Below are 27,915 nucleotides of genomic sequence, written 5' to 3' on the forward strand. Positions count from 1 at the left end.
GCCGTTCCGGGCGGGACTGACCCATTCCGCCGCGGGGGGGGGGGGGGGAGGGGGAAGCACCGCCCACCTCCCCTTCCCCTCCCCCACCACAATTCCCGTGCGCGGCCCCTTTAAGAGCCCCTCCACCCCTTTTCTTTTTTTTGGGGTTTCCCCCCAAAATCCATTTTGGCCTCTCCCATTTAGCCCAAAATTTTGATTTTTTCCCCCCCCCTCCCCTTAATGGTTTAACCCAACCGCGTGGCCACGCCCCTTCTCCCATTGTCCCGAAGCGCGCGCGGCGCTCCGCCAATCAGCGCGCGGCGTGGGCGTGGCTTGAGGGCGGAAGGAACCAATGGCGGCGCGGGGGGGGCGCGGCCTCGGCCGCCTCATAAAGCGGCGCCGCGCGGGGGGGGAGCGGAGCGGAGCGCGGCGATGTCGGCGAGTCACGACAGCAGGTACGATACGGGGCGATACCACCTCCCACGACAGCGCGGGGGGGGTGGGAGAGACCCGCCGTGATCCTGAGGGAGAGGCGGAACAAACGGAATCATCCCCCCCGCGTGAGGCGAATCGGCGCTTTGGCGCCGTCGCGATTCGCTGAGGGGAACCTCGCGATTTGTCGCGTCACCCACCGAGGGTTTTTTTGGGGTTTTTTAGGGTTTTTTGCCGGTTTTGGGTGTTTTTTGGGCGGTTTTTAATGAATTTCTCCCCCCCCCTCCCCCGCCCACGTGGTCGGCGCCGCGCGCGCGCCTCCATTGTTCCCCCCCCCGCCTCCCCCGGCGCGCGGCGGGCGTGATGACGTCAGGAGGAACGCGCCGCGCTGATTGGTCAATTCGGGGGGATGTGGGCGGGGCTTTGCCTCCACTCGGCCGCGTGGTCGGGGGGGAAGTCGGAGCTACTTCCGGTCACGTGGGAGGTGCGGGGTAATGACGTAATGCAGTGAGGTTATGACGTCATTTGGCGGATTTTAACCCTTTTTCCTCCTCCCAGATCTCGCGAGAGCGGCCCCGAGGGGATGGAGCCGGACGGGGTCATCGAGGTCAGGAACTGGGACAAACTGGGAGGGACTGGGAGGGGTTAAAGTTAAACTGGGACGGACTGGGAGGGGTTAAAGTTAAACTGGGAATAACTGGGAGGGGTTAAAGTTAAACTGGGACAAACTGGGAGGGGTTAAAGTTATACTGGGACAAACTGGGAGGGGTTAAAGTTAAACTGGGACAAACTGGGAGGGGTTAAAGTCAAACTGGGACGGACTGGGAGGGGTTAAAGTTAAACTGGGACGGACTGGGAGGGGTTAAAGTTAAACTGGGACGGACTGGGAGGGGTTAAAGTTAAACTGGGATGGACTGGGAGGGGTTAAAGTTAAACTGGGACAAACTGGGAGGGGTTAAAGTCAAACTGGGATGGACTGGGAGGGGTTAAAGTTATACTGGGATAAACTGGGAGGGGTTAAAGTTATACTGGGATGGACTGGGAGGGGTTAAAGTTAAACTGGGACAAACTGGGAGGGGTTAAAGTTATACTGGGACAAACTGGGAGGGGTTAAAGTTAAACTGGGACAAACTGGGAGGGGTTAAAGTTAAACTGGGATGGACTGGGAGGGGTTAAAGTTAAACTGGGATGGACTGGGAGGGGTTAAAGTTAAACTGGGACAAACTGGGAGGGGTTAAAGTTAAACTGGGACAAACTGGGAGGGGTTAAAGTCAAACTGGGATGGACTGGGAGGGGTTAAAGTCAAACTGGGATGGACTGGGAGGGGTTAAAGTTAAACTGGGATGGACTGGGAGGGGTTAAAGTTAAACTGGGACAAACTGGGAGGGGTTAAAGTTAAACTGGGACAAACTGGGAGGGGTTAAAGTTAAACTGGGACAAACTGGGAGGGGTTAAAGTTAAACTGGGACAAACTGGGAGGGGTTAAAGTTATACTGGGACAAACTGGGAGGGGTTAAAGTTAAACTGGGACAAACTGGGAGGGGTTAAAGTCAAACTGGGAGGGACTGGGAGGGGTCAGAACCAAACTGGGATAAACTGGAAATGGATTAAATCAAACTGGGATAAACTGGGAAGGGTTAAAATCAAACTGGGACAAACTGGGAGAGCTCTGAACCAAACTGGGACAAACTGGGAGGGATCAGAACCAAACTGGGACAAACTGGGAAGGGTTAAAATCAAACTGGGATGGACTGGGACAAACTGGGATTGACTGGGACAAACTGGGAGAAGTTAAAATCAAACTGGGAGGGGTCAGAGCCAAACTGGGACAAACTGGGAATGGTTTAAATCAAACTGGGACAAACTGGGATGGACTGGGAGGGGTCAGAGCCAAACTGGGACAAACTGGGAGGGGTTAAAATCAAACTGGGACAAACTGGAAGAGCTCAGAACCAAACTGGGACAAACTGGGAGGGCTCTGAACCAAACTGGGACAAACTGGGAATGGTTAAAATCAAACTGGGAGGGGTCAAACCTAAACTGGGACAAACTGGGAAGGGTCAAAACCAAACTGGGATAAACTGGGACAAACTGGGAATGGTTTAAATCAAACTGGGACAAACTGGGAAGGGTTAAATCCAAACTGGGACAAACTGGGAGGGGTCAGGGCCAAACTGGGATGGACTGGGACAAAACTAGGACAAACTGGGACAAACTGGGAATAGTTAAAATCAAACTGGGACAAACTGGGATGGACTGGGAGGGGTTAAAATCAAACTGGGATAAACTGGGACAAACTGGGAAGGGTTAAAATCAAACTGGGACAAACTGGGAGGGCTCCAACCCAAACTGGTCCAACCAGGCCGAGCCTCCCTCCATTCCTGGGCCAACTTTATGGGTTTAAACTGGTTTTTACTGGTCTGTACCGGTCCTTACTGGTTTATACTGGTTTGTACTGGTGCGCAGAGCAACTGGCACGAGGTGGTGGACAGCTTCGACGAGATGAACCTGTCGGAGGCGCTGCTGCGCGGGATCTACGCCTACGGCTTCGAGAAACCCTCGGCCATCCAGCAGAGAGCCATCCTGCCCTGCATCAAAGGTGAAACCAGTATAAACCAGTATAAACCAGTACAAACCAGTATAAACCAGTATGGACCAGTATAAACCAGTATGGGCCGGTTAGGGGAGTGGGATCTGCGCCTACGGCTTCGAGAAACCCTCGGCCATCCAGCAGAGAGCCATCCTGCCCTGCATCAAAGGTGAAACCAGTATAAACCAGTATAAACCAGTATAAACCAGTATAGACCAGTATAGACCAGTATAAACCAGTATGGACCAGTATAAACCAGTATAAACCAGTATAGACCAGTATAAACCAGTATGTTCCTAGCCGTTCTACCTCGAATTAAAGGTAAGTCACTTGTCCCAGTATAAACCAGTATAGACCAGTATAAACTGGTATAGACCAGTATAAACCAGTATAACCCAGTAGAAACCAGTATAAACCAGTATAGACTAATATAAACCAGCATAGACCAATATAGACCAATATAAACCAGCATAGACCAGTATAAACCAATATAAACCAGTATAAACCACTATAAACCAGTATAAACCAGTATAGACCAGTATAAACCAGTATAACCCAGTATAACCCAGTATAAAGAAATAAAACCCAGTATAAACCAGTATAAACCAGTATAAACCACTATAAACCAGTATAGACCAGTATAAACCAGTACAGACCTATATAAACCAGTATAGACCAATATAAACCAGTATAAACCAGTATAAACCAGTAAAGTCACCTGTGGCGCATCTCATTTGCATATATTTAGGCCATGACGTCATCGTGCAGGCACAAACCCAGGACACACCTGTGAGGTCATTTACATACCTGTGAGGTCATTTGCATACCTGTGAGGACATTTACATACCCGTGACACACGCCCATAGGTACATTTGCATATCTGACGCATCTCATTTGCATATTTTAGGCCATGACATCATCGCGCAGGCACAGGTAAAACCCGGGACACACCTGTGAGGTCATTTACATACCTGTGAGGTCATTTGCATACCTGTGACACACCTGTGGTGACATTTACATACCTGTGACACGCCCATAGGCACATTTACATAACCCTGATGCATCTCATTTGCATATTTTAGGGTATGACGTCATCGCGCAGGCGCAGTCGGGCACACCTGGGACACACCTGTGAGGTCATTTACATACCTGTGAGGTCATTTACATACCTGTGGTGACATTTACATATGACGCACACCTGTGACACACCTGTGAGGTCATTTACATACCTGTGACAAATCTTTGAGGACATTTACATACCTGTGACACACCTGTTAGGATATTTAAATATTTGACGCATCTCATTTGCATATTTCAGGCTATGACGTCATCGCGCAGGCGCAGTCGGGCACAGGTAAAACCTGGGACACACCTGGGACACACCTGTGAGGTCATTTACATACCTGTGAGGTCATTTACATACCTGTAACATATCCATAGGGACATTTACATATCCTTGACGCATCTCATTTGCATATTTTAGGGTACGACGTCATCGTGCAGGCACAGGTAAAACCCGGGACACACCTGTGGTGACATTTACATACCTGTGACACACCTGTGAGGTCATTTACATACCTGTAACATATCCATAGGGACATTTACATATCCCTGACGCATCTCATTTGCATATATTTAGGCTATGACGTCATCGCGCAGGCACAGGTAAAACCCGGGACACACCTGTGACACACCTGTGAGGTCATTTACATACCTATGACACCCCTGTGGGGACATTTACATACCTGTGACACACCTGTTAGGACATTTACATATCTGACGCATCTGATTTGCATATTTTAGGCTATGACGTCATCGCGCAGGCGCAGTCGGGCACAGGTAAAACCGCCACCTTCGCCATCTCCATCCTGCAGCAGGTGGAACTGGAGCTCAAAGCCACCCAGGCGCTGGTGCTGGCGCCCACCCGCGAGCTGGCCCAGCAGGTAAAACCAGTATAAACCAGTTCGAACCAGTTAAAACCAGTACGGACCAGTATAAACCAGTATAAACCAGTATAAAGTGGTTTTTAAGGGTTTTAACCAGTATAAACCAGTATAAACCAGTTTGGAGGGGTTGGGGATGGGTGTTGGTGGTTGTTGGGGGAGGGTGTAAATGTGGTTAGAAACCAGTTTGGACCAGTATAAACCAGTATAAACCAGTATAAACCAGTATAAACCAGTATATACCAGTATAAACCAGTATAAAGTGGTTTATAAGGGTTTAACCAGTATAAACCAGTATAAACCAGTTTAAACCAGTTTGGAGGTGGGTGTACATGTGGTCAGAAACCAGTATAAACCAGTTTGGACCAGTATAAAACAATTAGAACCAATATGAACCAGGTAAAACCAGTATAAACCAGTATAAACCAGTTTATAAGTTTTAACCAGTATAAACCAGTATAAAACTTTACAAACCAGTACAAACCAGTATAAACCAGTATAAAACCTTCTAAACTGGTTTATACCAATCCAAACCAGTACAAACCAGTACAAACCAGTATAAAACCTTCCAAACTGGTTCATACCAGTACAAACCAGTACAAACCAGTATAAACCAGTACAAACCAGTATAAAACCTTCCAAACTGGTTTATACCGACCCAAACCAGTACAAACCAGTATAAAACGTTCCAAACTGGTTTATCCTGACCCAAACCAGTACAAACCAGTATAAACCTTCCAAACTGGTTTATCCAAATCCAAACCAGTATAAACCAGTATAAACCAGTATAAAACCTTCCAAACTGGTTTATACCAATCCAAACCAGTACAAACCAGTATAAACCAGTCCAAACCAGTATAAAACCTTCCAAACTGGTTTATACCAATCCAAACCAGTACAAACCAGTATAAACCAGTATAAACCGGTTTATAAGTGTTTTAACCAGTATAAACCTTTCCAAACTGGTTCCTACCGACCCAAACCAGTATAAACCAGTACAAACCAGTACAAACCAGTATAAACCAGTATAAAATCTTCTAAACTGGTTTATACTGATCCAAACCAGTACAAACCAGTATAAACCAGTACAAACCAGTATAAAACCTTCCAAACTGGTTCCTACCAATCCAAACCAGTATAAACCAGTATAAAACCTTCCAAACTGGTTCATACGGACCCAAACCAGTCCAAACCAGTACAAACCAGTATAAAACCTTCCAAACTGGTTTATCCTGACCCAAACCAGTATAAACCAGTATAAAACTTTCCAAACTGGTTTATACTGACCCAAACCAGTACAAACCAGTACAAACCAGTACAAACTAGTATAAAACCTTCCAAACTGGTTTATCCCAATCCAGACCAGTATTAACCAGTATAAACCAGTACAAAACCTTCCAAACTGGTTTATCCCAATCCAAACCAGTATAAACCAGTATAAAACGTTCCAAACTGGTTTATACCAATCCAAACCAGTACAAACCAGTATAAACCAGTATAAAACCTTCCAAACTGGTTCCTACCGACCCAAACCAGTACAAACCAGTACAAACCAGTACAAACCAGTATAAATCCTTCCAAACTGGTTTATCCTGACCCAAACCAGTACAAACCAGTACAAACCAGTATAAAACCTTCCAAACTGGTTTATACCAATCCAAACCAGTACAAACCAGTCCAAACCAGTACAAACCAGTATAAAATCTTCCAAACCAGTTTATCCTGACCCAAACCAGTACAAACCAGTATAAACCAGTACAAACTAGTATAAAACCTTCCAAACCGGTTTATCCTGACCCAAACCAGTCCAAACCAGTATAAACCAGTAAAACCAGTCCCCCCCCGCCTGGGCAGGGCGGGGCGTGGCTGCCCCGGTCCCGAATCCGGGGGGGGCAGAGCAGCTCCCAGTTCATCCCAGTCCGGCCCCGTGCCCAAACTGGTTCAGCCTGGGGCACACGCTGACGTCATCGGTGATGTCATTGGTGACGTCATCTGTGATGTCATTGCTCGGGGGGGTGAAATTTGGGGGGTTTGGGGGATTTTTTGGGGGATTTTTGGGGTTTTTTTTCCTGGTTTTTGGGGAATTTTGGGGGATTTTGGGAATTTTGGGTTTTTGGGATTTTTTTGGGGGTTTTTTTAGGGATTTTCTGGGGTTTTTTTAGGAATTTTTGGGGTTTTTTTGGGAATTTTTGGGGGTTTTTTGGGAATTTTTTGAGGTTTTTTTAGGGTTTTTTGGGGTTTTTTTGGGAATTTTTGTGGGATTTTAGTGGATTTTTTGGGGGATTTTCTGGTTTTTGGGGGGTTTTTGGGGATTTTTGGGAATTTCGGGGGTTTTGGGGGGTTTTTGGGGGATTTTTGGGGTTTTTTTGGGAATTTTTTGGGGTTTCTTTAGGGTTTTTTGAGGCTTTTTCAGGGAATTTTTGTGGGATTTTAGTGGAATTTTTTTGGGGGTTATTTTGGGGGATTTTCTGATTTTTTGGGGGTTTTTTTGGGTTTTGGGGTCACTTTGGGGTTTTCTTAGAGAATTTTCGGGTTTTCGGGGACTTTTTTGGGGTTTTTTTAGGGAATTTTGGGGGTTTTTTTTAGGGATTTTTGTGGTTTTTGAGGCTCTTTTATGGATTTTTTTAGTGGGATTTAAGGGGATTTTTTTGGGGGTTTTTAGGGTTTTTTTAGGGTTTTTTTGGGGGGATTATTTTTAGGGTTATTTTTGGGATCTTTGTGGGATTTTAGGGGATTTTTTTGGGGGTTTTAGGGGGGTTTTAGGAGATTATTTGGGTTTTTCTTTTAGGGAATTTTTCGGGGTTTTTTTAGGTTTTTTTGAGGCTGTTTTAGGGAATTTTTGGTGGGATTTGGGGGTTTTTAATGGGATTTTCAGGTTTTTAGCTCAATTTGGGGCTTTTTATTGGGATTTAAATGGGGATTTGGGGTTTTTTTAATTTGATGATGTCACCGATGACATCACAGACCCAGAGGGTACAGATGACCTTTGGGGACCTCAAAAATGGTTTTTTTTGGTGGGATTTTGGTGTTTTCAACGGGATTTTAACATTTTTAATGGGATTTAAGTGGGGATTTTTGGGTTTTTTTTGCCTGATTATGTCACTGATGATGTCGTTGATGATGTCACCGATGACGTCACAGATCCAGAAGGTGGTGATGGCCCTCGGGGACTACATGGGGGCCTCAAAAATGGGGATTTTTGGGTTTTTATTGGGATTTTTGGCATTTTTAACGGGATTTTAATGGGATTTTTTTGGTTTTTAATGGGATTTGAGTGGGGTTTTTTCACCTGATGACGTCATTAATGATGTCACCGATGACGTCACAGATCCAGAAGGTGCTAATGGCCCTCAGGGGCATCAGAAATGGGGATTTTTGGATTTTTAATGGGATTTTGGTTAAAAATTAGAATTTTAATGGATTTTTTTCAGGGTATTTTGGGTTTTTTTTGGATTTTCCCTTTTTTTGGGATGGGAATTTTGGGAATTTGGGAATTTTTGGGAATTTTGGGAATTTGGGGACCCCCCCGTGATGATCTGACCAGAAAAAAAATCCCAAATTTGGGATTTTTTTGTTAAAAATTTGAATTTTTATGGATTTTTTTCGGGTTTTTTTGGGATTCGAGTGGGGTTTTTTCACCTGATGATGTCACTGATGATGTCACCGATGACGTCACAGATCCAGAAGGTGGTGATGGCCCTCGGGGACCAAATTTGGGTACCAAAATGGGGTTTTTTTGTGGGATTTTTGGGTTTTTTTGGTTTTCTAACATTTTTTATGGGATTTGAGTGGGGATTTCTTTTACTATTACGTCACCGATGATGTCACCGATGACGTCACAGATCCAGAAGGTGCTGATGGCCCTCGGGGGCATCAAAAATGGGGATTTTTGGGTTTTTAATGGCATTTTAATGGGATTTTAGCATTTTTAATGGGATTTGAGCGGGGATTTCGGGGTTTTTTAACCTGATGACGTCACTGATGATGTCACCGATGACGTCACAGATCCAGAAGGTGGTGATGGCCCTCGGGGACTACATGGGCGCCTCGTGCCACGCCTGCATCGGCGGCACCAACGTCCGGGCCGAGGTGCAGAAGCTGCAGCTGGAGGCGCCGCACGTGGTGGTGGGGACGCCGGGACGCGTCTTCGACATGCTCAACCGCCGATATCTGTGTGAGAGAGCCCGAAAACCTAAAAATTCACCCCAAAAACGGGTTCGGCGACCCCGAAAACCCCAAAATCGACACTGAGATCACCCAAATCTGATAAAAAATGGGGAAAAAACGGCAAAAAATGGGGAAAAAATGGAAAAAATCAGATTAAAATGAGGTCAGGGGTGGCTCAACCGGCGATATCTGTGTGAGAGAGCCCGAAAAACCCAAAATTCACCCCAAAAATGGAATCAGCGACCCCGAAAACCCCAAAATCCACACCGAGAACGTCCAGAAATGGCAAAAAATGGGGAAAATACGGCAAAAAAAGGGGAAAAATTGGATTAAAAATGGGATTAGGGTGGCTCAACCGGCGATATCTGTGTGAGAGAGCCCGAAAAACCCAAAATTCACCCCAAAAATGGAATCAGCGACCCCGAAAACCCTAAAATCCACACCCAGAATGTCCAAAAATGATAAAAAATGGGGAAAATACAGCAAAAAATGGGGAAAATTTTGATTTTTTTTGGGTTTTTTTTTTGATTTTCCCATTTTTTGGGATTGGGAATTTTGGGAATTTGGGAATTTTTGGGAATTTTGGGAATTTGGGGACCCCCTGTGATGATCCCACCCCCCAAAAAATCCCAAATTTGGGATTTTTGTTTAAAAATTTGAATTTTTATGGATTTTTTTCGGGTTTTTTGGGATTTTTTTGGGATTTTCCCATTTTTTGGGATTGGGAATTTTTGGAATTCGGGAATTTTTGGGAATTTTGGGAATTTGGGGACCCCCTGTGATGAGCTGCGTGTCACCTGACCCCGGGGGGGGTCCCGGCCCCGCGTTCTGCTCGGCCCCGAACCCCAAAATTCCTCCGGGGGTTGATCAGCGCCAGGACTGAGGGGGCGCCCCAAAAATAGCCCAAAATACCCCAAAAATCCTCCCAAAATATCCCAAAATCCAAAAATTACCCCAAAAATCCAACTTGGAACCCAAAAAAACCTGTAAATTGCCCCAAAAAACACCCCAAAAAAAACCCAAAATATCCCAAAAATATCCCAAAAAATACCAAAAATCCCAAAAAAATACCCAAAATCCAAAAATTACCCCAAAAATCCAATTTGGAACCCTAAAAATCCCAAAAAAAACTCATAAATCACCCCAAAAATCACAAAAACCACCCCAAAAATCACCCAAAATATCCCCAAAAAACATCCCCAAAAATCCAACTTGGAACCCCAAAAAACCCGTAAATTGCCCCAAAAAACACCCCAAAAATCCCCCAAAAATAACCCAAAAAATCCTCCCAAAAAAATCCCCCCAAAAGCCTAAAAATTATCCCAAAAATCCAACTTGGAACCCCAAAAAATCCCAAAATTCCCCAAAATCCCCAGAAATTCCAAAAATCAGACTTGGAACCCCAAAAATCCCAAAATTGCCTCAAAAACACCAAAATCACGCCAAAAATCCCCCCAAAAATCCCTCCAAAAATCCCAAAATCACCACAAAAATCCGACTTGGAACCCCCCAAAAAATTCCACAGAAATCACCCAAAAAATCCCAAAAATATCCAAAAAATCAAAACAAAAATCCCCAAAAATGCAAAAATTGCCCCAAAAATCCAAAATCACCCCAAATTTTCCCAAAATTCCCCAGATATTCCCAAAATTCCCCAATTTTTCATGAATTCTTCCCAAATCCCCAAAACTTTCTCAAAATCCCCCAAAATTTCATCAAAATCCCCCAAATCCTCCCGAAAATTCGCCTGAAATCCCAAAAATTCTCTCAAAATCCTTCCAAAATCCAAAAAAAATTCTTTCCAAATCCCCCAAATTTCCCCAAATCCTTCAAATTTCCCCCAAATTTTTCCCCAAATCCCCAAAATTCCCCAAAATTTTCCTTCAAATCTCCCAAAATCTCCCGAAATTCATAAAAAATCTCCATTTTCCCTCCCTAAAATCCCCATTTTCCCTCCCCAAAACCCTTAAAAAACCCCCGAAACCTTTCCCGCCTGTTCCTAAATTTCGTGAAAAAAACCCCAAATTTGGGAAATTTTCCCAAAATTCCCCAAAATTCTCCCAAAATCCTTCAAAAATCTCCATTTTCCTCCCTAAAAATCTCCATTTTCCTCCCTAAAATCCCCATTTTCCCTCCCCAAAGCCCCCAAAACACCCCCGAAACCATTCCCGCCTGTTCCTAAATTTCTGTAAAAAACCCCAAATTTAGTAAATTTTCCCAAAATTCCCCAAAATTTTCCTTAAAATTCACCCCAAATCCCTCAAAATCCCCCAAAAATCTCCATTTTCCTCCCTAAAATCCCCATTTTCCCTCCCCAAAACCCCCAAAAAACCCCCAAAACCTTTCCCGCCTCTCCCTAAATTTCGGTAAAAAAACCCCAAATTTAGTAAATTTTCCCAAAATTGCCTTTTTTAGCCCCAAAATTCATCAAGATGTTCGTTCTGGACGAGGCGGACGAGATGTTGAGTCGCGGCTTTAAGGACCAAATCTACGACATTTTCCAGAAGCTGAGCGGGAACACGCAGGTGGGGGGACCCCAAATCACCCCAAAATCCTCCCCAAAAATTCCCAAAAAAATCCAATTTTGGGAAAAAATGAAAATTTCAAAAAAAACCCCGCGAAAAACGGCCCCGAAATGTGAAGATTTCGCCCCAAAAATGAGCGAGAGGCGCCCTCTGGTGGCCGCGGTGGGTAATGGAGGTTTGGGGGTTTTGGGGTTTTTTACCCAAAATTTTGGGAATTTGGGGAGGATTTTTGGGGATTTTTCACCAAAAAAATTGGGAATTTTAGGAGGGTTTGGGGGATTTGGAAAATTCCTGAAAATTTGGGGGGATTTTGAGGATAATTCAGGGATTTTTTTGGGGTTTTTTACCCAAAATTTTTGGGATTTGGGGAGGATTTTGGAGGATTTTATCCTAAAAATTTTGGGATTTTTAGGGGATTTGGAAAATTCCTGAAATTTTGAGGGGATTTTGAGGAAAAAATTAGGGATTTTTTGGGATTTTTGGGGGGGATTTTTGGAGGGTTTTTTCCCCAAATTTTTGGGATTTGGGGAGGAATTTTGGGGTTTTTTTTTCCCCAAATTTTGGGGATTTGAGGAGGATTTTTGGGGATTTTATCCCAAAAATTTGGGGAATTTGGGGAGGATTTTTGGGGATTTTGGGATGGGCTGGGGGCGCTTGGGGGGTCCTGATAAATTTGGGGGGAATTTTTGAATTTTTAGGGTTTTTTAGGGGGATTTTGGGAGAAATGTTGTGAAAATTTTTGGGGGGGATTTTTGGGGGTTTTAGGGTCCGGTTTTGATTTTTGGGGGGAATTTGGGGGAATTTTGGGGTTTCTGGGGGTGGTTTGGGAGGGATTTTGGGGTTCCAACCCCATTTTTGGGGTCCTTTTCCCATATTTTTGGGTCTTTTTCCCATTTTTTTGGGTCCTTTTCCCAGTTTTTGAGCTCCCAACCCAAATTTTCGGTGTCCTGATCCCATTTTTGGGTGTCCTGACCCCATTTTTTGATGTCCTGACCCCAAATTTTGCCGTCCCAACCCCATTTTTGGGGCCAACCCCATTTTTTGGGTGTCCTGATCCCAATTTTTTCCCTCCCAACCCCATTTTTCGGGTTCCAACCCCATTTTTCAGTGTCCTGACCCCATTTTTTTGGGTCCCCACCCCATTTTTTGGGGTCCTCATCCCATTTTTCAGTGTCCCGACCCCATTTTTTCCCATCCAAATTTAATTTTTGGGTGTCCCAACCCCATTTTTTACCCTCCTGACCCCATTTTTTTGGGTCCCCACTCCATTTTTTCAGGTCCCGACCCCATTTTCGGGGGTCCCGACCCCATTTTTAGGGACCTGATCCCATTTTTCGGGTCCTGACCCCAATTTCGGGGGTTCTGACCCCATTTTTTTGCACTCCCAACCCCATTTTTTGGGTCCTAACCCCAAATTTCAGTGTCCTGACCCCATTTTTTGACACCCTCATCCCATTTTTTGCTCTCCCAACCCCATTTTTTGGGTTCTGATCCCATTTTTTTGGGTCCCAACCCCATTTTTTGGGTCCCCGACCCCATTTTTGGGGCGCTGATCCCATTTTTTACCCTCCTGACCCAATTTTTGGGGTGCTGATCCCATTTTTTGGGGTGCTGACCCCATTTTCGGGGCTCCTGACCCCATTTTTGGGTCCCCTGACCCCATTTTTTGATGCCCCAACCCCATTTTTTGGGTGCTGATCCCATTATTCCGGGTCCCCACCCCAAATTCGGGGTCCTGACACCATTTTTAGGTGTCCCCACCCCATTTTCGGGGGTCCCCACCCCATTTTCGGGTCCCCACCCCAAATTTCGGGGTCCTGACCCCAATTTTGGGGGTCCTGACCCCAATTTCAGGGTCCCGACCCCATTTTCGGGGGTCCTGACCCCATTTTTGGGTCCCCTGACCCCAAATTTGGGTGTCCTGATCCCATTTTTTGATGCCCCAACCCCATTTTTTGGGGTGCTGATCCCGTTTTTTGACTTTCCAACCCCATTTTTTTGTGTCCCCACCCCATTTTTTGCCCTCCCAACCCCATGTTTTTCCCTCCCCCCCCCCATTTTTTTGGGTCCTGACCCCATTTTTTACCCTTCTGACCCCAATTTTGGGGTTCCGATCCCATTTTTTGGGGTCCCCATCCCATTTTTTTGGGTCCCGACCCCATTTTCAGGGGTCCCGACCCCAATTTCGGGGGTCCTGACCCCATTTTCGGGGGTCCTGACCCCATTTTCGGTGTCCTGATCCCATTTTTTTCCCTCCCCACCCCATTTTTTTGGGTCCCGACCCCAAATTCGGGGGTCCTGACCCCATTTTTCGGTGTCCTGATTCTATTTTTTGGGGTCCCAACCCCATTTTTTGACATCCAAATTTAATTTTTTTGTGTCCCAACCCCATTTTTGGGTGTCCTGACCCCATTTTTTACCCTCCCAACCCCATTTTTTACCCTCCCAACCCCATTTTTTTGGGTCCCGACCCCATTTTTTCGGGTCCCGACCCCATTTTCAGGTCCCCTGACCCCATTTTTTGGGTCCCGACCCCATTTTTTCGGATCCCCACCCCAATTTCGGGCTCCTGACCCTTTTTTTGGGCGCAGGTGGTGCTGCTGTCGGCCACGATGCCGCTGGACGTGCTGGAGGTGACCAAGAAGTTCATGCGGGAGCCGATCCGGATCCTGGTGAAGAAGGAGGAGCTGACGCTCGAGGGCATCCGCCAGTTCTACATCAACGTCGAGAGGGAGGTGCGTTTGGGGAAAAATCTGACAGTTTTGGGCAAAAACACAAAATTAGGGATTTGGGGGATTTTTTGGGGATTTTTTGGGGTTTTTTTAGGGGGGTTTTGGGGGATTTTCGGATTTTTTGGGGGTTTTTGGTGGGTTTTTTGGGGATTTTTTAAAATTATTTTGAGGGTTTTTGGGGCAGAAACATCAGATTTGGGGGTTTTTGGGGGGGTTTTTGGGGATTTTTTAAAATTTTTTTGAGGGTTTGTAGGGCAGAAACCCCAGATTTGGAGATTTTAGGGTTCTTTGGGGGGTTTTATGGGTTTTTAGGAGTTTGGGGTTTTTTGAGGGTTTTTTAAAATTATTTTGAGGGTTTTTGGGGGTTTTTGGGGCAGAAATGCCAGATTTGGAGATTTTGGGTTTTTTTGGGGGGATTTTTGGGGATTTTTTGGGATTTTTTTAGGGGGTTTTTCGGATTTTTTGGCGGTTTTTGGTGGGTTTTTTGGGGGTTTTTAAAAATTATTTTGAAGGTTTTTTGGGGTTTTAGGGGCAGAAGCGTCAAATTTGGGGATTTTGGGGGATTTTTTGAGGTTGTTCAGGGGGGTTTTGGGGTTTTTGGGGCAGAAATGCCAGATTTGGAGATTTTAGGGTTTTTTTGGGAGGTTTTTGGGTTTTTTTCTGATTTTTTAGCTGTTTTTGGTGGGTTTTTTGGGGATTTTTTTAAAAATTTTTTGAGGGTTTTTGGGGCAGAAACGCTAGATTTGGGGATTTTAGGATTTTTGGGGATTTTTCTGATTTTTTGGTGGGTTTTTTGAGGATTTTTTAAAATTCTTTTGAAGGTTTTTTGGGGGTTTGGGGCAGAAACGCCAGATTTGGAGATTTTGGGCTTTTTTTTATCATTTTGGGTCATTTTGGGTTATTTCAGCTCCGTTTTGGGTTGATTTTGGGTCATTTGGGGTTATTTCAGCTGCGTTTTGGGTCATTTTTTATCATTTTGGGTAATTTTGGGTTATTTCAGCTCCGTTTTGGGTCGATTTTGGGCAGTTTTTGGTCATTTTTTTATCATTTTGTGTCATTTTTTTACCGTTTCAGCCCCGTTTTGGGTGTATTTTGGGCAGTTTTGGGTCATTTCCCATCCCATCCCCATTTTGGGTGTATTTTGGGCTATTTTGGGTCATTTTTTACCATTTTTTCCCCTCCCATCCCAATTTTGGGTGTATTTTGGGCAGTTTTGGGTCATTTTTTCCCATCCCATCCCCGTTTTGGGTGGATTTTGGTCTATTTTGGGTCATTTTTTTAACATTTTGGGTCATTTTTTACCATTCCAGCCCCGTTTTGGGTGTATTTTGGACAGTTTTGGGTTATTTCAGCTCCGTTTTGGGTGGATTTTGGGCTATTTTGGGTCATTTTTTACCATTTCAGCTCCGTTTTGGTCTATTTTGTGTCATTTTTTACCGTTTCAGCTCCGTTTTGGGTGGATTTTGGGTCATTTTTTCCCATCCCATCCCCATTTTGGGTGGATTTTGGGTCATTTTTTATCATTTTTTCCCATCCCAGCCCCATTTTGGGTGCATTTTGGGCAGTTTTGGGTCATTTTTTACCATTCCAGCCCCGTTTTGGGTGGATTTGGGGCAGTTTTTCCCATTCTAGCCCCATTTTGGGTGTATTTTGGTCGGTTTTGGGTCGCCCCCCGCATGGTTCAGGATTTGTGGGGCGCCCCGTGGCCCCCCCACAGTCACCCCATGCCAGAGGGACCCCCCCGGACCATGGGCCGCCCCTCCCCCGTGGGGACGGCCCCTGAGCGGGGGGCACAGCGCAGTTTGGGGCAGTTTAGGGGCATTTTTTGGGTCAGTTTGCGTCATTTTGGTTAATTTGGGTCATTTTAGATAATTTTTGGGTCAATTAGGGTCAGTTTGGGGGATTTTGGGTCCTTTTAGGGTCATTTTAGGTCTTTTTTTGGGTCAGTTTGGGTAATTTGGGTCATTTTAGGTCATTTTTGGGTCAGTTCGGTCCATTTTAGGTCATTTTTGGGTCAATTAGGGTCAGTTTGGGGCATTTTGGGGTCAGTTTGGGTCATTTTAGGAGAATTTTGGGTCCTTTTAGGGTCATTTTGGGTCCTTTTAGGGTCATTTTAGATAATTTTGGGGTCAATTAAGGTCAGTTTGGGGAATTTTGGGTCACTTTAGGGTCAGTTTGGGGCATTTTGGTTAATTTTGGGTCCTTTTAGGGTCATTTTAGATAATTTTGGGGTCAATTAAGGTCAGTTTGGGGAATTTTGGGTCACTTTAGGGTCAGTTTGGGGCATTTTGGTTAATTTTGGGTCCTTTTAGGGTCATTTTTTGGGTCAGTTTGGGGCATTTTAGGGGCATTTTGGGTCATTTTAGGGTCAGTTTGGGTCACTTTAGGTCATTTTTGGGTCCTTTTAGGCTCATTTTAGGTCATTTTTTGGGTCAGTTTGGTGCATTTTTGGTCAGTTTGGGTAATTTCGGGTCCTTTTAGGGTCATTTTAGGCCATTTTTTGGATCAGTTTGGGGTAAGTTTTGGTCACTTTAGGTCATTTTTGGGTCATATTGGGTCATGTTTGGGGCATTTTGGTCATTTTAGGTCATTTTAGGGTCAGTTAGGGCCATATTGGGTAATTTTGGGTCCTTTTAGGTCATTTTTGAGTCAGTTTGGGTCATTTTATGGTCATTTTGGGTCATTTTGGGTCACTTTAGGGTCAGTTTGGGGCATTTTAGGGGCATTTTGGAGCATTTTGGGTGACTTTTGGGTCACTGGGGCATTTTTTGGTCAGTTTGGGTCACTTTAGGGTCTTTTAGGGGCATTTTAGGGGCAATTTAGGGTCAGATTGCGTATTTTTGAGTCCTTTTAGGCTCATTTAACGTCATTTTTTGGGTCACTTTGGGTCATTTAGGGTCAGTTTGGGGCATTTTGGTTAATTTGGGTCATTTTAGGTAATTTTTGGGTAATTTTGGGTCCTTTTAGAGTCATTTTGGGTCATTTTTGGGTTACTTTAGGGTCAGTTAGGGTCAGTTTTGGCCAATTTTTGGCCATTTTCCGCCTGGATTTTTCACTTATCGCTCAGTAGTCACTCAGTGGTCACTCAGTGGTCACTCAGCGGTCACTCAGTGGTCATTTCTCCGGCCAGGGGTGGGAACTGGACACTGGGTGTGACCTGGGGGTCAGTTTTGGGTCACTTTTGGTCACTTTTGGGTCACTTTTGGTCACTTTTGGGTCAGTTTTTGGTCATTTTCTGCCATTTCTTGGTCACTACTGGTCAGTGGTCACTCAGTGGTCACTCAGTGGTCACTCAGTGGTCACTCAGTGGTCATTTCTCCGGCCAGGGGTGGGAACTGGACACTGGGTGTGACCTGGGGGTCAGTTTTGGTCACTTTTGGTCACTTTTGGGTCACTTTTGGTCACTTTAGGGTCAGTTTTTGGCCATTTTTTGCCCTTTTTTTTCACTTTTTGCTCAGTGGTCACTCAGCGGTCACTCATTGGTCACTCATGGGTCATTTCTCCGGCCAGGAGTGGAAGCTGGACACTCTGTGTGACCTCTACGAGACGCTGACCATCACCCAAGCGGTCATCTTCATCAACACCCGGCGCAAGGTGGACTGGCTGACCGAGAAGATGCACGCGCGGGACTTCACCGTGTCCGCCATGGTCAGTGGTCACTCGGGGTCATTCGGGGTCACTCAGGGGTCACTCAGGGGTCACTCAGGGGTCACTCAGGGGTCAGGGATGGTCAGTGGTCACTGGCTGACCGAGAAGATGCACGCGCGGGACTTCACTGTGTCCGCCATGGTCAGTGGTCACTCGGGGTCACTCAGGGGTCACTCGGGTCACTCAGGGTCAGGGATGGTCAGGGGTCACTCAGGGGTCACTCGGGGGCCACTCAGGGGTCAGGGATGGTCAGGGGTCACTCAGGGGTCACTCGGGGGCCACTCAGGGGTCAGTGTGGGCGTGGCCTAAACCTGGAAGTGGGCGTGGCTTAAAATTAATGGGCGTGGTCTAAAGACTATGGGCGTGGCCTAAAGATTGGTGGGCGTGGTTTAAAGTCGGTGGGCGTGGCCTAAATGTAAGTGGGCGTGGTTTAGTATCTAGGGGCGTGGTCTAAGTGTGGGTGGGCGTGGCCTAAAGTCTGTGGGCGTGGCCTAAAGTTAATGGGCGTGGTTTAGAGTCGATGGGCGTGGCCTAAACTCCATATATGAGGTCTATAATTGGGTGGGCGTGGCCTGAGCGGTTTGTGGGCGTGGTCTGTGGTTTGTGGGCGTGTCCCGTCGTTTGTGGGCGTGTCCTGACGTGGCCCCGCCCCTCCCAGCACGGGGACATGGACCAGAAGGAGCGTGACGTCATCATGAGGGAGTTCCGGTCCGGCTCCAGCCGCGTCCTCATCACCACCGACCTGCTGGTCAGTCACGGGAGTTTTGGGGGAAAACGCGGGAGTTTTGGGAAAAACGGGGAAAAAACGGGAAAAAACGGAAATTTTGGGAAAAAATAAAAAAAAACCAGAAAAAATTGAGAAAAAATGCAAAAATTTGGGATTTTTTAAATTAAAATTTGGGTTTTTGACCCCTCACCTACGCCTCGGACACCGCCTGCCTCAGTTTCCCCCAGAATTCTGGGGGAAAACACGGGAATTTTGGGAAAAAGGAAAAAAAAATGGAAAAAAACGGAAAAAGTAGAGGAAAAATGCAAATTTTTGGGGTTTTTCTCCCGAATTTTGGGGTCTCTGCCCCTCTCCCACCCTCTGAAAAGTTCATGCCTCTGTTTCCCCCGGAATTCTGAGGAAAAAACTAAAAATTTTGGGAAAAACGCAAAAAACCACGAAATTTTTGGGAAAAACGCAAAAAAAATGGAAAAAAATGCAAAAAGTACAGGGAAAATGCAAAAATTTGGGGTTTTTTAATTAAATTTTGGGTCCTTGACCCGTCCTCTACCACCAGGAAAGTTCCTGACTCTGTTTCCCCCGGAATTTTAAGGGAAAACACGAAAATTTTGGGAAAAAAGGCAAAAATTCTTTAAAAAACCCAGATTTTTATCTAAAAACCTCAAATTTAAAAAAAAAACCGCAAGTTTTTGGGTTTTTCTCCCAAATTCTGGGTCTCTGCAACTCCCCCACCCTCTGGAAAGGTCCTGCCTCAGTTTCCCCCGGAATTCTGGGGAAAAAACTAAAAATTTTGGAAAAAATGTAAAAAAATCCTGGAAAAAACACGAAAATTTTGAGAAAAATGAAAAAAAAAAGGAAAAAAACGCAAAAAGTAGAGGAGAAATGCAAATTTTTGGGGTTTTTTAATTAAAATTTGGGTCCTTGACCCCTCCCCCACTACCTGGCCTCAGTTTCCACCAGAATTGCGGGGGAAAACACAAAAGTTTTGGGAAAAACGGAAAAAAAATGGAAAAAAACGCAAAAAGTAGAGGAAAAATGCTAAAATTTGGGATTTTTAAATTGAAATTTGGGGTTTTGACCCCTCATCTACACCTCGGACACGGCCTGCCTCAGTTTCCCCTGGAATTCTGGGGGAAAACACGGAAATTTTGGGAAAAATGGGAAAAAAATGGAAAAAACCACGAAAATTTTGGGAAAAATGAAAAAAAATGGAAAAAAACGAAAAAATTGAGGAAAAATGCAAATTTTTGGGGTTTTTTCATTAAAATTTGGGTCCTTGACCCCTCCCACACTACCTGGCCTCAGTTTCCACCGGAATTCTGGGGGAAAACACGGAAATTTTGGGAAAAATGAAAAAAAAATGGAAAAAAATGGGAAAAAATGAGGAAAAATGAAAAAATTTGGGATTTTTAATTAAAATTTTGGTTTTTGACCCTTTCCCCACACATCGGACACTGCCTGCCTCAGTTTTCTCCGGAATTCTGGGAAAAACCTGGAAATTCTGGGAAAAATGCAAGATTTTTTAAAAAAATACAAATTTTTATTTAAAAAACCCAAATTTTTGGGTTTTTCTCCCGAATTTGGGGTCTCTGCCCTTCGCCCACCTTCTGGAAAGTTTCTGCCTCAGTTTCCCCAAAAATTCCCAGAAAAAGCCAAAAAAGTTCCAGAAAAGTACAAAAACATTTGGGAAAAATCCAAAATTACCTTAAAAACCCCAAAATTTCCGTAAAAGACCCCAAAAATTCCCCAAAAAATCCCAAAATTTGGTTTTTCCTTTAAATTTTGGGTCTCTGCCCCTCCCCCACCAATTCTCTGCCTCAGTTTCCCCCAAAAACTCATTTCAAAACCCTCCAAAAATCCCTTAAAAAAACTCCAAAAATGGTTCAAAAAAGCCCCAAATTTGGGTTTTTTTGCCCCAAATTTTGGGTCTTTGCCCATCCCCCATTCTTTTAGCCCCTCCCCCTCCTTTTAGCCCCTCCCCCCCAATTCCCTGCCTCAGTTTCCCTCAAAACTCCTTCCAAAAAACGCCAAAAATGGTTAAAAAAAGCCCCAAATTTGGGGGTTTTTGCCCCAATTTTTGGGTTTTTTCCCCCAAATTTTGGTTTTTTGCCCCAAATTTTGGGTTCTTGCCCCTCCCCCCCCCCCAGGCCCGCGGCATCGACGTCCAGCAAGTGTCGCTGGTGATCAACTACGACCTCCCCACCAACCGCGAGAACTACATCCACAGGTGGGATTTGGGGGAAAATTTGTGGATTTTGGGGAAATTTGGGGGTTTTTGGGGGTTTTTGGGGGTTTTGGGAGAAAATTTTGGGGGTTTTATGGGATTTTTTGGGAGTTTTGGGGAGATTTTAGGAGATTTTTGGGGGATTTTATTGGGATTTTGGGGGATTTTTTTGAGGGACTTTGGGGGATTTTAGGGGAATTTTGAGATTTTTTCGGAATTTTGGGAATTTTGGGGGGGTTTTGTTGGGGTTTTGGGAGGTTTTGGGGATGTTCTGGAGTAATTTTTTGGGATTTGGGGGATTTTGGGGGGATTTTTGAGATTTGGGGGATTTTTGAGATGCTTTTAGGATTTAAAGGGATTTTAGGAGTTTTTGGGGATTTTGAGGGGATTTTTAGGGGATATTTTTGGGGATTTCTGTTGGAATTTGGTTTTGGGGTTTGGGGGGAAATTTAGGGGGTTTGAGGGGATTTGGGGGGTTTTTTGGGAGTTTTGGGGGGGGTTAGGGTATTAGATGGGATTTTTCGGGGGATTTTTTTGGGATTTTTGGGGATTTTCTTTGGAATTTTTTGGGATTCTTGGGATTTTAGGGGAATTTTGGGAATTTTTGTGATTTTGGGAATTTTTGGGGTAGTTTTTGGGGATTTTTGTTGGGATTTTGGGAGGATTTGGGGATTTGGCAATTTTTTGGGGGATTTTTGGGATGTTTTTGTGATTTTCTTGGATTTTAGGAGTTTTTGGGATATTTGGGGGATTTTGGGGGGATTTTTTGGGGATTTTATGACTAATTTAGGGGGTTTGATGGGTTTTTGGGGGGGTTTTTTGGGAGTTTTGGGGGGATTTTGGGGGAATTTTGGGAATTTCCTGGATTTTGGGAATTTTGGGGGGAATTTTGGGGAATTTCTGTTGGGATTTTGGTTTTGGGGGGATTTTGGGGGATTTTTTGGTTGTTTTTGGGATTTTATGGGATGTTAGGAGTTTTTGGGATTTTAAGGGATTTTTTGGGGGATTTTTTTGGGATATTTTGGGGGTGTTTTTTGAGATTTTAGGGAAATTCTGGGGTGTTCTTTTGGATTTTGGGGCAATTTGAGATTTTTTGCGATTTTGGGGGGAGTTGTGGGAATTTTAGGGAATTTTCGGGTGGATTTTTAGGGGTGGTTTTAGGGCATTTAATGGGAATTTTTAGGGGAATTTTTTTGGGGATTTTTAAAAATTTTTTGGGGTGTTTTGGGGCAGAATTGGGACGATTTTTAGAGATTTTGGTTTTTTGGGGATTTTGGGAGATTTGGGGGTTTTTTGTTGGGATTTTAGGGGATATTAGGAAAACCTTTTAGGATTTTGGGTACTTTTTGAGACTTTTAGGGAATTTTTTTAGATTTTGGGGCTTTTTTAGGGGATTTCATGGAATTTTGGGGGGATTTTTGTTAAATTTCGGGGAGATTTTTTTGGGAGGCGATTTGAGAAAATTCGAGACAATTTCAGATAAATTTTGTGTATTTTCCACCGCATTTTTTGCGAATTTCACAGAATTTCGAGCGGATTTTTGGTAATTTTTGGGGAGATTTTTTTTAGTGGGAGATTTGAGAAAATTCGAGACAATTTCAGATAAATTTTGTCTATTTTCCACCGCATTTTTTGCAAATTTTATGTAATTTCAAGCAGATTTTTTGCCGATTTCCCACCATCCCACCCCGAATTTTTCCCCCTATAAACCCCAAATTCCCTGAGTATTTTTTTAACCAAAATCCGGATTTTTTGCCCCATTTAGGATCGGCCGGGGGGGCCGTTTCGGCCGGAAGGGGGTGGCCATCAACATGGTGACAGAGGAGGACAAACGGACCCTGAGGGACATCGAGACCTTCTACAACACGGCCATCGAGGAGATGCCGCTCAACGTGGCCGACCTCATCTGAGCCAAAAAACGGGGCGAAAAACGGAAAAAAATGTAAAAAAATGAACAAAAATCAGCCCTCCCTCACCCACCCCCTTATTCCCGTTTTTACCCCGTTTTTTACAAATTTTTTCCCCATTTTATTTTGATTTTTTTACAATATTTTTCCCATTTTATTTCGATTTTTTTACAATTTTTTTCCCATTTTAATTTGATTTTTTTCCCATTTTATTTTGAATTTTTTCCCATTTTATTTCGATTTTTTTCCAAATTTTTCCTACTTTATTTCAGTTTTTTCCCCATTTTTCCCCATTTTATTTCGATTTTTTCCCATTTTATTTCGATATTTTTCCAATTTTTTTCCCCATTTTTTTCCCATTTTATTTCGATTTTATCCCATTTTTAACATTTTTTTCACTTTTTTTTTCGGTTTTTATCCCCATTTTATTTCAATCTTTCCCCCATTTTTTCCCCTTTTTTTTTTTGAATTTTTTTCTTTTTTTTTCCCATTTTTTATGATTTTGTACCTTTTTTTCAATTTTATTTTGATTTTTCCCATTTTAATTCGATTTTTTCCTCATTTTTTCCCCATTTAATTCTGAAATTTTCCCACTTTTTTCCCAATTTTCAGTCATTTTTTATGAACTTTTTTCCCATTTTTCCTGATTTTTTTTCAGATTTTTTTCCCAACTTTTTTCGAATTATTCCCGATTTTTTCAAATTTTTTCTCATTTTTTTTTCCAGTTTTCCCCATTTTTTTCCCCATTCTTTTATCTTTTTTTTTTCCTTTTTTTTCAAATTTTTTCTCAATTTTTCCCGATTTCTTCAGGTTTTTTTCTCCATTTTTGCCAATTTTTTCCCATTTCTTCCTCGTTTTCCCCCAATTTTAAAATAATTTTTTTTTCCAGGATTTTCCCATTTTTTCTCTTTTTTTTTTTCAATCTTTATTCCGTTTTCCCTTTTTTTTCTCGTTTTTACCCAATTTTTCTTCCCTATCCCCCCCCCTTTTTTTTTTATATTTTCCTGCATTTTTCCCTATTTCCCCCTTTTTTAAGGTCATTTTAATAATTTTTTAAAATGGTGCTTTTTAAAAATTTTTTCCGTTTTTTTCATTATTTTTCCACTTTTTTAAGCTCATTTTTATGGAATTTTTGGCTGCTTTGAACCTCACCCCTCCCTCACATTTTTCCCAATTTTTCTGAATTTTCCCCCAAATTTTGGGGGTTTTTTTCCTGGATTTTCCCCCAAATTTTGGGGGTTTTTTTTCCCTTTTTCTCCCTAAATTTTTCTCCATTTTTTCCCAATTTCCCCCTTTTTTTTAAACCTCATTTTTCTCTTGAATTCCCCCAAATTTTTGGGGGTTTTTTCCTCTTTTTTAGGTCAATTTTCGGGTTTTATTCCCAAAAATCGTCACTTTTTGAAGGGCTCCCAACCCGCCCCTCCCCCACCCTTTTTTTTCCCTTTTTTGGGGTTTTTTGGTGTTATTTTGGGATTTTTTGGGAATTTTTTTTTTTGGATAAACGTCACTTTTTGGGGGTTTCACACCCGCCCCTCCCCCACCCCCCTTTTGTAACGTTTATTTATTCAAATAAAAACGATTTTGGGACAAAATTCTGCAAATTTTTGTTTTGGGATTCGGGGTTGGGGTGGGGGAGGGGAGGGAAAATTTTGGGGCAATTTTGGGGCTTTTGGAGCTCAAATTTGGGTCCAAAATTTGATTAAAACCAAAAAAAAAAAGTAAAAACCTCAAATTCTCCAAATTTGGGTCTTGGACTCCTGAAAACGCCAAAATTTGGGGTTTTAACTCCTAAAAATTCCCAAAATTTGGGTTCTTCATCCCCAAAATCCCCAAATTTGGGTCTTTAACCCCCAAAATCCCCAAAATTTTGGTTTATGACCCTCAAAATTACCAAATTTTGATTCTTGAGCCCCCAAAATTCCAAAGTTTTGGTTCTTGAATCTCAAAAATCCCAAAATTTTGGGGTTTTGACCCTCAAAATTCCCAAAATTTGGGTTCTTGAACCTCCAAAATCACTAAAATTTCAGTTTTTAACCCCCAAAATCCCAAAATTTGGGTTTCTGAATGCCCAAAATCCCCAAAATTTGGGTTCTTAAACCTCCAAAATCCCTTTGAGACTCCCAAAATCCCCCCAAAATCCATTGCAGACACTTGAGAGTCCCGAATTTATTCACTGGATGTTCTCAGAGCCCCAAAATCCCCCAAATCTATCAGAGACCCGCCCCAAAACCCCCCCAAAATCCATCTCAGACTCCCAAAATCCATCTGAGACCCCCAAAATCCCCCCGAAAAATCCATTCCAGACACTTGAGAGTCCCAAATTTATTCACTGGGTGTTCTCAGAGCTCCAAAATCCATCTGAGACCCCCAAAATCCATCTGGGAACCCCAAAATCCCCCCAAAAATCCATTCCAGACACTTGAGAGTCCCGAATTTATTCACTGGATGTTCTGAGATCCCCCCAAAATCCCCCCAAAATCCATCTCAGAACCCCAAAATCCCCCAAAAAAATCCATCTCAAACCCCCAAAACCCCAGAAAATGCATTCCAGACACTCGAGTCTCTCTTAATTTATTCACTGGATGCCCTGAGGTCCCCCCAAAATCCATCCCAGACCCCCAAAATCCCCCCAAAAATCCATTCCAGACACTTGAGAGTCTCCGAATTTATTCACTGGATGCTCTGAGACCCCCGAAATCCACCTGGGAGCCCCAAAATCCATCTCAGACCCCCAAAATCTGCCCCAAAAATCAATTTTAGACCCCCAAAAATCAATTTTAGAGCCTCCAAACCCCCCAAAATTGGGGCTCTCACCCCTCCAGCGCCGCCGCCACGGCCGCGCGGAGCCTCCGACCCTCGGGGGTGTCTCTGGGGGGGCTGCGGGGGCGGAAATCGGGGCAGAACTCGGGGAAATCGGGGCAGAACTCGGGGAAATCGGGGCAATCCCAATCCGAACCGGGGGTCCCGGTGCTCCCGGGGGTCCCGGGGGGCAGGGGCTCCCCCCGGATCTGGCACAGGTTGTGCAGCAGGACCCAAAATCATCGCGGGAGCCCCAAAATGCCCCCCAAAAAATCCATTCCAGACACGTGAGACTCTCCGAATTTATTCACTGGGTGCCCTGAGACCCCCAAAATCCATCTCAGATCCCCAAAACCCCCCAAAATCCATCTCAGAGCCCCCAAAATCCATCAGAGACCCCCCAAACCCCCCAAAAATCCTTTCCAGACACTTGAGTCTCTCCAAATTTATTCCCTGGATCCATCTTAGAGCCCCAGAATCCATCGGAGACCCCCCAAAATCCCTCTGAGGACCCCCAAAACCCCCCAAAATCCATCTCAGCCCCCCCAAACTCCCCCAAAATTGGGGCTCTCACCCCTCCAGCGCCGCCGCCACGGCCGCGCGGAGCCTCCGACCCTCGGGGGTGTCTCTGGGGGGGCTGCGGGGGCAGAAATCGGGGCAGGACTCGGGGAAATCGGGGCAGGACTCGGTGCTCCCGGGGGTCTCGGGGGTCTCGGTGCTCTCGGTGGTCTCGGGGGTCCCGGGGGGCAGCGGCTCCCCCCGGATCTGGCACAGGTTGTGCAGGAGGACCCAAAATCATCGCGGGACCCCCAAAATCCCCCCAAAAATCCCCCAAAAATCCATTCCAGACACTTGAGAGTCCCGAATTTATTCACTGGGTGCCCTGAGACCCCCAAAATCCATCTGAGACCCCAAAAAATCCCTCTGGGAACCCCAAATTCCCCCAAAAATCCATCTGAGACCCCCAAAATCCACCTCAGACTCCCAAAATCCCCCCCAAAAATCAATTTTAGACCCCCAAAAATCAATTTTAGACCCCCAAACCCCCCAAAATTGGGGGTCTCACCCCTCCAGCGCCGCCGCCACGGCCGCGCGGAGCCTCCGACCCTCGGGGGTGTCTCTGGGGGGGCTGCGGGGGCGGAACTCGGGGCAGAACTCGGGGAAATCGGGGCAATCCCAATCCGAACCGGGGCTCCCGGGAGTCCCGGTGCTCCCGGGGGTCCCGGGGGTCCCGGGGGGCAGGGGCTCCCCCCGGATCTGGCACAGGTTGTGCAGCAGGACGCAGCTGAGCAGCGCCGCGGGCACGAACCGCAAATCCCCGTCCTGGCGGCGGCTCAGGCAGCGCCACCGGCCCCGGAGCCGCCGCAGCGCCGCCCGCGCCCCCCGGAACGCCCGCGCCGCGGCCCCGTTAAACCGCCCCTCCCCCACCCTCTGCCCATCCCCCACCCCATCCCCACCCCCCCGCCCCTCCCCCTCCCCCGGCCCGAACGGCCGCAGCAGCCACGGCAGCAGCGGGTCCCGCGCCGAGCCCAGGAAATACGGGCGGAGGGTGGGAAAGGGGGGATTTCCCGGATTTCCATCACTATTCCCGGGATTTCCGGCGGGATTTCCCGCGTTTCCAGAAATATTCCCAAAATTTCCAGCAATATTCCCGGCATTTCCAGCGGGATTTCCAAAATTTCCAGCTGGATTTACCGGGTTTCCATCAATATTCCCAAAATTTCCAGCACTATTCCCAGGATTTGAGGCGGGATTTCCGTCAATATTCACGGGATTTCCAGCGGGATTTCCCGGATTTCCAGCGCGATTCCCAAAATTCCCATCAATACCCCCGGGATTTCCAACAACACTCCCCGAATTTCCAGCGGAATTCCCCAAATTTTCAGCAATATTCCCTGGATTTCCACTGAAATTCCCTGGATTTCCAGCGGGATTCCCTGAATTTCCAGCAATATTCCAAGCATTTCCCAGATTTCCACCAAAATCCCCTTTTCTCCCTCCAGAACCCACAAAATTCCCAACTTCCCCACCAGAATTCCTGATTGTCTCCCCAAAATTCCCATTTCCCTCCCCAGAATTCCCGTTTCCCCCCCGGGCATTCCCGTTGTTCCCGTTTTCTCCGTTGTTCCCGTTTTCCCCCCCAGAATTCCCATTTTTCCCCCCGACATTCCCATATTTTCCCCCAGAATTCCCATTTGTCCCCCCGGAATTCCCATTTCTCCCCCCTAAATTCCCATTTTCA

The 27,915-nt window shown here is 45.0% G+C and overlaps 1 protein-coding gene across 2 annotated transcripts; it reads left to right on the top strand.

The window, feature by feature from the left end:
• Positions 1-315: 315 nt before the first annotated feature.
• EIF4A1 (eukaryotic translation initiation factor 4A1) lies at positions 316-24,466 on the top strand. 2 transcript variants are annotated; one of them, XM_072920572.1, is made up of 12 exons: positions 316-434; positions 970-1,018; positions 2,878-3,010; positions 4,320-4,355; positions 4,805-4,944; positions 8,950-9,118; positions 11,527-11,636; positions 14,228-14,371; positions 17,879-18,016; positions 18,675-18,764; positions 20,891-20,970; positions 22,733-24,466. In XM_072920572.1, the coding sequence occupies exons 1-12, from the start codon at positions 412-414 to the stop codon at positions 22,875-22,877; spliced, it is 1,257 nt and encodes a 418-aa protein (XP_072776673.1). In that variant the 5' UTR covers positions 316-411; the 3' UTR covers positions 22,878-24,466. The 2 variants fall into 2 exon arrangements, with proteins under 2 accessions (XP_072776673.1, XP_072776672.1); XM_072920571.1 differs by lacking the exon at positions 4,320-4,355 and having other exon boundaries at positions 317-434.
• Positions 24,467-27,915: the final 3,449 nt, after the last annotated feature.

Source organism: Taeniopygia guttata, chromosome 32, assembly GCF_048771995.1.
Source record: "Taeniopygia guttata chromosome 32, bTaeGut7.mat, whole genome shotgun sequence".
Taxonomy (NCBI): Eukaryota; Metazoa; Chordata; class Aves; order Passeriformes; family Estrildidae; genus Taeniopygia; species Taeniopygia guttata.

Bases quoted from the DNA above. Each gene is read 5' to 3' on its own strand.
- EIF4A1 (XM_072920572.1), top strand. From the start codon at position 412: ATGTCGGCGAGTCACGACAGCAG. The intron at 3,011-4,319 runs GTGAAACCAGTA...TGCATATTTCAG, and splicing joins CATCCTGCCCTGCATCAAAG to GCTATGACGTCATCGCGCAG. The intron at 20,971-22,732 runs GTGGGATTTGGG...TGCCCCATTTAG, and splicing joins CGCGAGAACTACATCCACAG to GATCGGCCGGGGGGGCCGTT.